General features: G+C 37.9%; 1 protein-coding gene across 4 annotated transcripts in view; it reads right to left on the bottom strand.

The window, feature by feature from the left end:
• Positions 1-2,986: 2,986 nt before the first annotated feature.
• The window catches only part of rgs19 (regulator of G protein signaling 19), an 83,624-nt gene continuing 73,333 nt past the window's right edge, over positions 2,987-13,277 (bottom strand). For all 4 annotated transcript variants that reach the window (XM_055165622.1, XM_055165623.1, XM_055165624.1 and 1 more), the window contains exon 5: positions 2,987-12,839. In XM_055165622.1, coding sequence (XP_055021597.1) covers positions 12,651-12,839 — 189 coding nt within the window. In that variant the 3' untranslated portion in view covers positions 2,987-12,650. The remainder of the gene's footprint in view (positions 12,840-13,277) is intronic.

Below are 13,277 nucleotides of genomic sequence, written 5' to 3'. Positions count from 1 at the left end.
CCGGACTAAACCGGTCTCGGTCCCGGTCTCAGTCTGGATCACTTGACAGTCTACGTTGGCTCACCACCTGGTGAAGTCCCGGTTTAGGACTGAGACAGGGACCAGATCGGGATTGAGAATGGGACTGAGACTGGGACCGGACCAGGACTGAGATCAGTTTAGTCTTGTTTAGTCCTGGTTTGGACCTGGTTCATTTCTTGTTTAGACTTGGTTTAGTCCTGGTTTAGTCCTGGTTTAGTTCAACATCGCAGTTTAAGTCATGTAAACGGGAAATGGCCATTATCCATTTTTTTCCATTATTCATTTAAACACAAAATCAAAAACTAAAAAAAAAAAAACAAATCATTATCTGTTTTTTTCATTTTGGTTTTGAAGACAAATAATGAAGAAAATATATAAATTTTCACTTTCTTATTTTTGGTTTTATTTTTAAAAACAGATGAACAAATGATACACAGATTGCTGTTGTCAAAATATCCTGAACTGTTACAGACATGTTACACATGAATACATATTATCTTCAATCTTGAAATGGAAAATTTTTAAGCCCATGGAGACAAGCAGAAAAATTTACTCTCATAATTATTGGACTTGAGATACACTGTGATCAGCTGTTGTGATGTAGCCTTCTGTCCATCTTGTCCCAACATCTCCTCAGGACGGTCTCCAGGACACAAGAGAGTTCCAGATATTTTAAAAGTATCCGAACTGGAAAACTCCAAAATATGGGCCACGTGAGCAGACAGTAAACATGTTTGTATTTGCAGGAAAAACTCAAATGAGGGAAAACTGAACTGTTGCCAACTTTTCCTCAGTGTCAATAATATGTAAAGTTGGTCAAAGTTCATCGAGCTTCAGGGCAATGCAAAGTACAGCCGTAAAAGTCACCACCTGGAGTTCACTATAGGCAAATGTGTATTCTGTAGAAGTATTAGACGTATATAACACCACCTATTTCATTTTAACTTCTAAATCACTTAATATTCCAAGTGCCATATTATCTTAAGCAGACCCCTTACTCCTGTTTTGGAAACTTTGACACTGGGAGAGTCCTTCTTTAGTCCAAGCAGACGGTTCAAAACAAAACAAATAAAATACAAAATAAAACTGAAGTGGATACACTGCAAAAAAAACTAAATCTAGTCAAGTTAAGATTAAGTTTTATCTTGATTCAAGTAAATTGCACTCGACAAGTAAAATTATCAAAAGACTTTTTGTCGTTAAAATATGAAAATACATCTTGCTGCACTTAAAATAAGAAAAACAACAACTTTTTGCACTTAAAATAAGAAAATCTGCTGCTTGAATTAAGAAAAACACACTTGTTCCATTGGTAGATAATTTTACTGTGTGAAGTTGAATTGGCTCAACCTAAAATGTTTATTTAAATAATTTTAACTTACCTCGATAGTTTTTTGTTTTTTGTTTTTAAACCAGTGTAGTCTAGGTCGTGATATGTCTATGTGATATATTTGTGGATAACAAAACGATTAAATAAATCTCTCAAAGTATATTTTCATATGATTTTCAGACTAATGAAGCTGGAGAGATGATGGGTTTCACTGCACTGAGAGCTGCCATGAGTGAATCTATTAATCATACTAATTGATTATTGAAATAGTTGTCAACTACACTTACTGGTTTATACATAGGCATAGATAAGTTTTCTGATTTAAAATATGTCAAGAATTACCAACAAATCACACAAGATTGTGGGTTTCTGATTAAAACACTTTTTGGTAAATATATTCCATCAGGATGTCCTCAAGCGGCTTCTCTTGAGCTTTGTCTGGGCACAGTGTAGGAAAACCACATTCCAAGGCCCACGGGACAATTAACCAAAGATATAATCACGATAGATTAGCAAATCAATTAGCAAAATAATCGTTAGTTGCGACCCTAGTTCCACCCTGATAGACTCCCTCCACATTAAAAACTGTTTTTGTTTTGTAGGATCTGGCAACACAAAGTACAAGTCAGATAGGAATGAGAACCAAATACCACCATGTACCGTATTTTGTAGACTATAAGTGGCATTTTTTTTCATGTTTGGGTGTTTCCTGCGACTTATACTCCGGTGCGACTTAAATATTAAAATTTTCACACTGAAAGCCACGAGAGACTCTAGTCTTGTGTGTCAGTATCTGCTGCTCCTGTTACTCCTGTACCATTGTCACTTCACTCTACTGCACATGTCTCCTGCAGAAAGAGCTGCTGTTCTCTCTGCATCTTATCAGTTGGTCACACCATTACTTCTGTATCACTGAAAATTTTAATTTAAACAAACTTAAGAAGACGACTGAGAAGACTGAACACAAATGACCCCAAAAAGAAAATTATAATTTGCAGATTACAAGCTGCAACTCGTGAAATCTGCAGCTGAAAACAGTAATGGAGCAGCAGATAGAAAGTGATGGAGTGAGCGAGGAAACTTGTGTGACACCGGGGAGAACTCAGAAGTCTCACGACAGCTGAGGATGAAGAATTGAATGGATTTAGTGATTTGGAGTGAGATGGAGAGTTTGGTAAACTTGTTCTGTTGTTTATGTTATAATTATCTGAAGAACTGTTCATATGTGACGTTAACAGTCTGTTGTTCTCTGTTCTATTAGAACTTGCCTTTCAAATGCTCTCTGATTTGATAAAATACATTTCCCCCAAAAAGTGTGACTTATATGTTTTTTTTCTTCTTCATTATGCATTTTTTGGCTGGTGCAACTTATACTCCGGAGCAACTTGTAGTCCAAAAAATACGGCAATCTTCTTTGTAATTGTGAATAAATCAAACAGCAGTTGTAATCAGTAAATACATGGTGTTGTCACGTTAAAATCATCTGAGAAGGCAGGAAGTGTTTTTTTAATCAGTATTTCAGTAAAAGTACTACACTTTACTATTACTTCTACTTTGAATGGTGTTTTGACCTGGTAGTACGCTCAGTATTAAAAATCTTTCACTCTAAAACTCAAACAAAACCACACATCACCATTGCATGTTCAAAGTTTGTTTATATATGTACAATTAAAATCACAGTTTTAACAAAATATAAAATAAATAACATTAACAATACTAAGATAAATGCATTCAGAGTCACCAGTCTGGACAAGACCTAGACATCTTCCATATATATATATATATTTTTTAAAACTTTTATTATTTTTTTCTTCTGTATTTAGTTGTGTTGTCTGCCTCTGCAGATAACCGCTAACATTGGTAACTACATTTCCCATAATTCCCGTGAAGTACTGGTCATCCCATTCACATATATTCTGTCGAGAGCAGACAGGAGACAAAGCGAGTCCGTCTATTACGTGTGTGGATAAGGCTTCTGCGCACAATACATTCAACTATTTAAAGCTGCATTGTGTAACCTTGCTGGTGGAGGGTCTGCCGCTTGCTCGTCTCCATGGAGATGTCATTGCTTTGCCCGGAATGTTCCACAATCGGCGTTAAACTTCTGAATTAAACTACTAAACGTACTCTGTGTTGCGCGAGCTCCTGTTTGTCCAAGTCATTTCCCTTGTGGGTGAATACATTTTGTCCAAGTCTAAATATCCATGGAGACAAGCAGGGTCAAGTTACAGGTCAGATCTATGGAGAGGTGAGCCCACTTACAGGAAAAGGGCATGTTTTTCAAAGTGTATTTTTGGCAATAAAATGTCAAAATGTGTGAATACAAATAAATAAAACGTTTGTAGTTGAATTAAATAAAGGCAAATAGATTAAATGCCGTACTGTGGAACATTTCAGGCAACGTATAACAACAGAGAGACAGAAGGAAGACTCGTGGCGCGGTAGTGGCTCAGTGGTTGGAGCAGTGGTCCCACAATCTGAACTTTAGAGGACAGATTCTCTTTCGGACAAAGTTGTGTTGTGTTCATGGGCAAGAGCGAAGGGTCCAGCTGACGTCGTGACACAAGAACACAGATTAGGCATTCCTGGTAGTGCAGTTTCACAAGCACTACTGGGTATAACGTCAGCCTAAATTTGCGTACGTGGTCTAATCTCGCGCACATTTTAGACAATTCCTTTCCGCTTCTCAGTGTTTGAGAGAGCTTAAGAAAGCGAACGTTCCCATCTTGCGGGACTTGCGGTCAGGAGCGGGACAAAATATTGCAGATGCAGGCAGGAGCAGGTCTGAAAATTACAATTCTTTGCGGGAGCGGGACCGAAAATTCTGTCCCGTGCAGACCTCTAGTTAAAGTCTGCCTGTGCTAGGTCCTAAACGTAAATGAAGTTGCTTAAGATGTAACTGGACACGTGTTATGCATTTGGCTTAGTTTGCTCACGTTTACTCTATAACTAGATGTTACTTTGAAACTTTGCTTTGAGAAAACTTAACTATCTATCGAAATCTGTTAATCCGGATGTTGACAGTGACGAGGAACGGAGCCCCCATCCACACAGGAACGCCCGTTTGTGTCCACAGCTGGATGATTTTGGGTCGAGATGATTTGGGTCGAAACGCTTCACCCACAATACAAACTCTTAAAAGTGACTGCTGAGGCTACAGAAGTACAAGTATATCCTCCTGAGACCCGGCCTGTTCATTTGAGTCCTTTATAGTGGACACTGAGTTTACCAGTCTGTCTTTTAAGTGGTTTGAGACAGACTCTTAATGGGTGGACTAGGGTCCTTTGCTTAAATAGGGCTGGGGGATTATAGGCTACAGCACTATCATGTCCAGGATAAAAAATGAACTCAAAAGGAGTTAGTTTGTGGCTGCAATATGACAAAAAAAATTAAGAAATTAAAAGGGAGTCTAAAAACCTTTTGAGGCGACTGTAGAAGCTTGTCAGAAATGATCAAAAAAATATCAAAAGATTTGTTAGGTTAACGTCACATAGATTTAAAGGGAACATCTCATGCAAAATAACTCTTTTCACATTGTATCTTCTGCACATATACAAGCACAATTTGGGCTTTGGAACATCCATTACACAATAGTTATGAAATCTTATTGATTTCTTGGAGACAGTCACAGACCAGGAACTATGAAAGGCCGACTATTGCTCATCCCCCCGCCCGTCCTGAGAAAGCACAGGCTCCACCCTCCAAACGTGACGTAGGCTCTGAGTGAGCCGCCCTTCCTCCGCCCATCTCAGGGAGGGAGGGGGAGACAGGCGTGCGCCCTGATAGCGGTAGGAATAAACTTTTATTCATCAAGGAGATACAGCGCGTTCAGCTGCATGTGTTGGACCTGGAATCGGACGAGGACTTTGAGGTGCACGAAGCGCAAGCACCGCGTCGACATCAGCATTGGTAAAGTTTTAATAAACACTAGTAGATAAACTTATTATATTGTGTACACTGCAGTGTAGAACAATGAGCTTATGCTGTCGCTTTTGTTTAGGTATTTATGTGGGAATTGTCAGTCGATGTGGGGTGGAGGAGGGGTGGAGCGGGGACGGGGGCGGGTACAAAGCGCCTTCTTCTACGTCAATTTGTTAAAAAAACGCCAAATCAATCTAAAAACCACTTCAGCTACATATACAAGGCCCACACGTCACTCTTAGAAAGTAGAAAGCTCTGAGAAGTTGATTTTGCATGAGATGGGCCTTTTAACAACATGTCAACAAAATGTCCCTGACGTACATTACAGAGGACAAGTTATAAAATTATAAATAAAAATAAAATGGACAAAATCTGAATGCTAAGGTGTTCATTTACCTCCAACTAGCGAGAAAATCACAAAATTGCAATACGCTTTTTTTCTTCAGGTCTCAGGAGGATATAACCAGCAAGTATGAAGAGAATGACAAAAGCCTACAGTGTCATTTATAAGCCCGTACACCTCATTAAAAGTGTAAAACAATATTATTATTATTATTAAATCCCCCACCAGTGAAAAGTTACACATTGCACCTTTAATATTTTCAGTCAAGATGATTCTCTGGTTTGGCCTGGACTCTACAGTATAACTAGACACTCAACTGTTGCTTTTTGTCTCACGTATGCCAAAATTGTGTTAAGATTTGCCTTTTTTTTTTTGGTTTTTAAATCAACATTTTGTACACAGTGCACATTCTAAACACATCGAGGAGCGTTAATATTTCAGAGAAGACGGAAATCTGAACTAATACAAGAATATCGTGCATTTCAGAACATGTTCGTAGAGGTCAAAACTACAGCGTTGGCAGTTTTTAGGCAGAAAACGACCTCGCAGAGACCCAGGGACGTACAGTATATACGGACTATACATTCAATCCACCTTTCCTCTCCTGTCTGCTCCATTTTCAAATATATTTCTAAACGCATTTCATCATATATACTGTATCTTTATATATATATTTTTTGCACCTGGGATTTCCTCCCACTCCCCTTCCTGAATCGACCAACCACGTCCCAACCCGGCGGACCCTGCAGCCAATCAGGAGGTGGCGTTCGAGCAGGCAGCCAAACAGTGGTGAGGTCAGAGGTGAGAGGTCACAGAGGCAGAGGTCGTCAGCAGCAGTGCCTGTGATTGGACGTGTGCGTGTAGGACATTTGTGTTACTGTATTCTACATGGCGTTTAATTAAGCATAAATTAACTTTTTGGTGTAACACTATTTTTAAAAAAAAGAAAATGCGGTTATTAAATTATACTTAAAGTGCAAATGATCCGATTTTCATGTTTTCTAATTATTATTATTACTTGGTTTTGTGGTTTAGTACCTGTGGTAAATATTTATCACCGTTTTACATCCGTTAAGTTGCAGTTTGTGGGTAAAAAAGACAAGAAGAAAAGTACAGAAATACAGGAAGTGGCGCTGAGTTTTACCGATGCTATCGACACCGAAACTCCAACCAAAAATGTACCCTTTATTTAACAAAATAAACATGTATTTTTCTTAGTCTAATTATAACTATTGCACAATTTTGACAACGTTATGGTCGCTAGGTAAGTTATAGCAATACCTCTACAGATGCTTGCCAGAAATTAAGATTATAAACTTCGTGAAAATAGAAGAAAACTAAGCGAGATTTTTTTAGTAAAATTTGGACTCTGAGTGGGACTAGTTTTCCTTTCATGCTGGCCCTATTTTGATTCATGACCGTGTGAAATTTGAGGAGAATATATAGTTTAAACCAGGCATGTCCAAACTATGGCCCGAGGGCCAAATGCGGCCCTCGGACAAATTTTTCTTGGCCCTCAGGCTTCCAGGTGAATTGGCCCAAATTACCTTGCATCAACAAAAAAAAAAAATTTTTCTGCAAGTTTTTTGAAAATTTACCTTGATAAAGCTAATAATTAATATTTAGTGTGTGGTTTTAAGAATCTTAGCATGAATAAAGTCTGACGGCTCATTCTAATGTGTTAAACATGCAAATATTTCAATTATTCACTGTATTGAGCAGCAGTCTATGGCTCTCGATCGGCCCTCTGCGTCATCTGCGTTTTGATACGTGGCCCTTGATGAAAAAAGTTTGGACACCTCTGGTTTAAACATACGAATTTTGCTGACGAAAACTCCAAAAATACAAGAATTAGTTAGAATAGTTTACACATTAAACTGAACACGCATTGGGGCAGAATCAGTAATTGCATGTCCAAGCTTTCGTAATACAAATTCTAATAAAATATGTATTTAAAAAAAAACAAACTACCTCCATCTATACCATTTGTGTAGCGATTATAATAAATGGTATGTTAAATTTACAGGAAATTATTAATAAAAAATTCCTGGGGGATGACACCTAGACCCCCATATATTCAGTACCACCTGTTTCAAAATACTTTTTAAGTTAGTTCATTTGAAGTTAGTTCATTTGAATAGATCCTTTAAAATCCTGTCATCAGAATGTTCAAAATCCTGGAGGCAAAATGAAGCTGACATAATATATTCACAATGATTAACAGATTACCAGACCTAAATGCTGATGGTTTTGTTTTACTATTTATGTTATTGTCTTAATGAGGACTAGTAGAGTTAAATAGAGCTTTTAGTTTATATTTCTATTGAATCTGCTTTATCTGTATTGTGCAGCACTTTGGAAACATGTTATTAGGTTCTTTTTACGGACCAAGAGTTTGTTTTCATACCTGACAGTTTCGACTGCTCCCTGTGGTCTTCCTCAGAGTCACATGATGTTGCTGTGACGTGTTCGATCAGCTGATTTAAATAGGTTTTGGCGCTGTCTTCCTACAGGTGGAGGCAGGACGACAGCGCCATCTGCAGTCTGACTTCCTCAGGACAGTATCCCAGGTGTGTGAGAGTAAAAAAGCCCCCTCGTCCCAGTTTATAGTCCCGTGGGCTCGTTTACGTATTTTGATTGCCTCTTTAATCCAGCGGCGATGTTTGTTTTTCTCTGTCCCAATGATGTTTGCTCCATCACAGAGGAAAACAGACATCGCTGCTGGATTAAAGAGGCAATGTCACAGCAACATCACGTGACTCTGAGGAAGGCCATGAGTGAGCAGTCAAAACTGTCAGGTATGAAAACAAACTCTTGGTTTGAAAAAAGAACCTAATAACATAAAATATCAGAAGACCAAATGAATCTCATTAAACTTTGGAAACAGTCTTGTTTCTGAAATGTGCTATTCTGTATAAATAAAGTGGATTGGATCGGACATTATAACAAAAAATAAACACGTTTTGAATTCCCATGGTGCACATATTAAGTTACTTTGCTTCTCTGTTAACAGGGCTGGAAAAATACTGTTTTCTAACCTCAAAATTATATTTGAGCGTCACAAAAAGTAAAGTAATTTATGATGAAATGTGTAATATTTCTGTAGATGAAGTGACAAACTGTAGTGGACTCAGTTTTTTCTGTAAGGAATGTCCAAAAAAATAAAAAATAAAAATCTGAATTGTGTATAAATATGAGTGTCTCTCTGTGTGTATCTCTTCTTAAAAATAAGGTCAAACACAATTGTAAATGTTTCCAAACCAGGATCTGATCATTCACGTGGATCCCAGAGGTTTTCTTTTGAGGAAATTCCCCTTGACTTTTCATATTTTGTGATATTCCGTAATCATTAATTCGGGTTTTCCCTTTGAAATCACATCATGTTCTACTTCACTTTTGCCTCCAGTTGCCTCCATTACGATATTTAGTTTTTGTTTACAGCTTTTTAAAGGGTCCACAGTGGATTGTAATTCTTTTCAGTAGTAGTCAAAGCAGTAAAACTATTAGAAGTACCGATGAAAGTGAAAAAAAAAATGTATATTGCAAGATTAACTATTTTCAGATGACAATTACCACAATCAATTGTAATATTTTCTACATTTTGAATCAAAGAATGGTCTTATTTGTTGTCAATTTGGGTAACCACAACTGTTACCATCTGGTTAAGTGGGTGAACGCTTAACGCACTGCAGCACATAATAAAATAAATATAATATTGTGTAATTGTTTCAAAAAATGTTCAATTAAATCAAATTGTAGCCATTGAGTACAGTAACACAAGTAAGAGTGTATGTTTTCGTAAGCTCCAGTGATTATTGCGACGTGTTTGGTGCGTTCAATGAAAATCAGTACAATTTCTCACAAGTCTTTTTGATTCTGGCGAAAAAACAAAATAAAAAAAAAAATAAAAAATCCAGGAATTGGAGAGTGGGAGAAACAAAAATTAAACAAACTAAAACGTAAATATTATTCAATTGTCACATATAATAGTTTTCCTTTAAAAAATAGATGTCCTTTTTTGTAAATCAGTAGTCGGAAGGAAGTTGAATCCATCCAATAGTCTGTGTGGTTCTCTCCAGCCAAAAAAAAAAAAAAAAAGTAAAAAAAAAAAAAATCTAAAAACTCAAAATAAAAACTTTTTGCTGTTTTTGAGTAAAGGGAAATGGATGAGCACCCTGTGAGTTTTCCAGTTACGGAAATATGAAAAAATCACAAAAAGGAATGACAAATTGTTCGTACATGTCCCAAAAATGACCATTCATAAAATAAGGCGAGAGAGAAAGTGGGCGGAGCCTGTCCACCACTGACCAAATCTCTTAAAGGTGATTGGTGGGTTGGAATTCGCGTAGAATCCATGGCACAGATGCATCTTCCGTTTTCTCCCAGTGAAATTCAAGGACCGTCTCCCAAAATAAAACGTTAATAATAAGTTATGAGGATGTCCGCAAGGGATCGTTTTGAGGCAGTGAAAGTATACTGATCGGTTCAAGGGTTTATAAAAAATGGATACTGGATTTTATATGCAAGATAGATGCAATAACTCGATCAATCCGTATGTCATTCATTCATTCATTTTTCAATATAAAACCAAAAAAAAGAGAATGAAAAAAAACAACTACTTTCTTCATTATTTGTCTCCAAAACAGATAAAACAGAAAATGAAAAAAAACAGATAACGATTTGTTTTTTCAGTTTTCGATTTTGTGTTTAAATGAATAATGGAAAAAATGGATAACGGCCGTTTCCCGTTTCCGTGACTTAAACTATGAAGCCGGACTTTTGCGCTGCATACAGACTGAACCAGGACTAAACCAGACTAAACCAGATCCTGGACCAGACAGGGACTGAGACCAGGACTGAGACCAGGAGTGAGACAAGGACTGAGACCGGGACTGAGGCCGGGACCAGACTAGGACCAGATCAGGACTGAAACTAGGACCAGATCAGGACTGAGACTGGGACCAGACCAGGACTGAGACCAGGATTGAAAACGGTTTAGTCCTGGTTTAGTCTTGTTTTAGTCCTGGTTCAGTCCGGCATCACAGTTAAAGTCACGTAAACGTTATCTGTTTTTTTTGTTTTCATTATTCATTTAAGCACAAAATCGAAAACTGAAAAACTGAATCGTTATCCATTCTTTTCATGTTGGTTTTGGAGACAAATAATGAAGTAAACAGTTGTTTTTTTGTTTTCTTAAATTTGGTTTTATATTGAAAAATGAATGAACGAATGATACACGGATTTAGATCTGTCCTAACTATTAGTTATAACATAAAGATGCACTGTGCAACTTTTCTGAACTATAATCCATCACCTGGCATTAAACTTATCTGTCTCCATGGAGACAAGTAGGAGACACCACTACCTCAAGTTACAAGTCAGATCACGTCACAGTAAGAGTGCATGTTTTGAGCTCTAAGTATTGATACTTTGCAGTGACATCAAGATCGGGGTGTTCCACATGCAGAGGTGGTGCTACCATTAGGCAAAAGAGGCAGCTACACAGGGCCCCAAACCTGGAGGGGCTCCCAACCAATTGCCCTCAGTACCACTGATCACCGAGGCCTCAGAGCAATTTGATTTTCTCTCAACATGACATTAAATGAGAGTCGTAACAAAAATGTAATTGTAGTAACAAAAAATAAAACTACTTTCAGCTCTAGGAAGTTTCTAATCCACCATAATTCAAATAAATAGAGATGTGCACGTCTCAAGAACAATGAGGAAAAACAGATAATAAATGATGCATTATATTGTGCATTATAGTGAGGGCCCCAAACTTGAGTTCGCCTAGGGCTCCCAATTGCTATCTCTGCCACTGTATACATGTATCTCTATCGTGGAATGTTCAGCAGTTACTATGGTGACACAACGGCAAAAGGAGAAATTCAATTTGTCAACTGGACAAAAGTTGATTTGGTCAAATACGTTTTGCTGCTCATCTAAGCTGCTTCTTCAGTTCTGGTCAGACACTGGTGGACACTTCCTTATATCTGCCTGAAGGGAGGAGATAGCTACACTGAAACTACTCTGAAACTAACACACCCACCCGTTTACAGTTTCTTTTAGTTAGTTGGGCCTATTGAACTGCACTGAGTGTGGGGTCGTATTAGCAGAATCATTCAGGGCCATAATGGTGCTTTCACACCTCTGGATTGAAGAACTGAACTGAATAAGCAGCTTGGATGAGCTGCGAAACAGTCGACCAAATAAACCTTTGTCCAGTTGACAAATTGAATTTCTCCTTTTGCCATGGATTCTACCTGGACAACTGAGGGGTTTTACACACCATAGTGACACAATGCACACATTGGTTCACATGTTCCAATCAAGTCAACAATTTCTGGTCAGATTTTGTTAAAAATACTGCTCTGAATAATAATTTTAATTTGAGTAACAGAGCGTCTAACAGAGCAGTGCTTTCAGTTAGCTTCACACACCCAGAGAGTGTTGATGATGAGCTGCAAAGTATCAGTAATGACAAACATGGAAAATTCCAGGCATAGCTTTACATCTCCACGGAGACGTTCAGGTAGAGGATCCACCTATCAGAAACGTTACACAGTGCACCTTTAATACGACATAATTTTATAGCAGTTTTGCTGAAATACTGCAAGTTTAGTACTAGTACTAACAGTCATGTGACATACTGCAGTTTGATTCAGTACTGTCATCTTAAATAATCTATACAATTTAGAAGTTTAGATATTGGTTTGTAGAGTCAAAACAATAGATTTTTGAGACACTTTTGAGCAATACTGCACTGGGTATTGCATTGTATGGAAAATAAGAATAGAATGAAAATCAACACTTTTAGGGGTTTTCAAAAAAATACATCTGAACGCTAATATAACATGACTGGTGACTAGACTTTAAGGGCAAATTTCATATTCTAAAATTCCAAACATTTAAAAGAAGGGGTGAAAATCTAGGAGTGTTTCAGAACCTTCTAGAAGCTGTGTGATCAGTCTTGCAGGAGTGAACGTAGGGAGCTAAAGTCTAGATCCCGACCAGGACCAGGACTTGGACTGGGGACTAGGACTCTGAGGAGGTCCGCGAGCCCCCGTGGACCAGGGACTTGTAGATGCTGGAGGAGAGGAAGCGTGGGTAGGAGTCCCTGTGCATTAGAGTGTAGATCTGCAGCTGGGCGTCTTCAAATGTGTGCGGCGTTGGCTCCTGCATCTTCTTGTTGATCACCTCTCGCACCCGGGCATCCAGACTCACCTGAGGAACACACCGAAAGATGAGGAATTAGACCAAAAATATCCAAGCATTAAAGAACCTGTATTACATTATTTTCTGATCTATGTTGTTCCCTCATCACAAACAAACAGACCTGGAGTTGTGTTTTGTTTCATGTTTAACACACAAACTTTGCGTATTTAGGCTGAGTTCTTCTTTCAAATGGAAAACACTGTTCCTCCTTGTGAAGTCATAGGGTAACACAGGAAGTGCTCCATTGCGTTTTCCAAAAAAATCAACAGAATTAAGTTTCAACCATAAAGAAACTAATAGAATAAATAAATAAAATAATATTTCAGCTCTGGAATTTTCAGTCTTTGCTGAACTAAAGATAAAAGGAGCAATAAAAATGCATGTAGTCTGAAACTTTGTTACTGAGACAACCCTAAAGCATAAATATTGATACTTTGCAGTGACATC

This window comes from Boleophthalmus pectinirostris, unplaced genomic scaffold (genome assembly GCF_026225935.1).
Source record: "Boleophthalmus pectinirostris isolate CB_2022bp ecotype Guang Dong unplaced genomic scaffold, ASM2622593v1 HiC_scaffold_8, whole genome shotgun sequence".
NCBI lineage: Eukaryota > Metazoa > Chordata > Actinopteri > Gobiiformes > Gobiidae > Boleophthalmus > Boleophthalmus pectinirostris.
The sequence above is the reverse complement of the archived record's forward strand: the minus strand, read 5'-3'. Positions and strand labels throughout refer to the sequence as shown.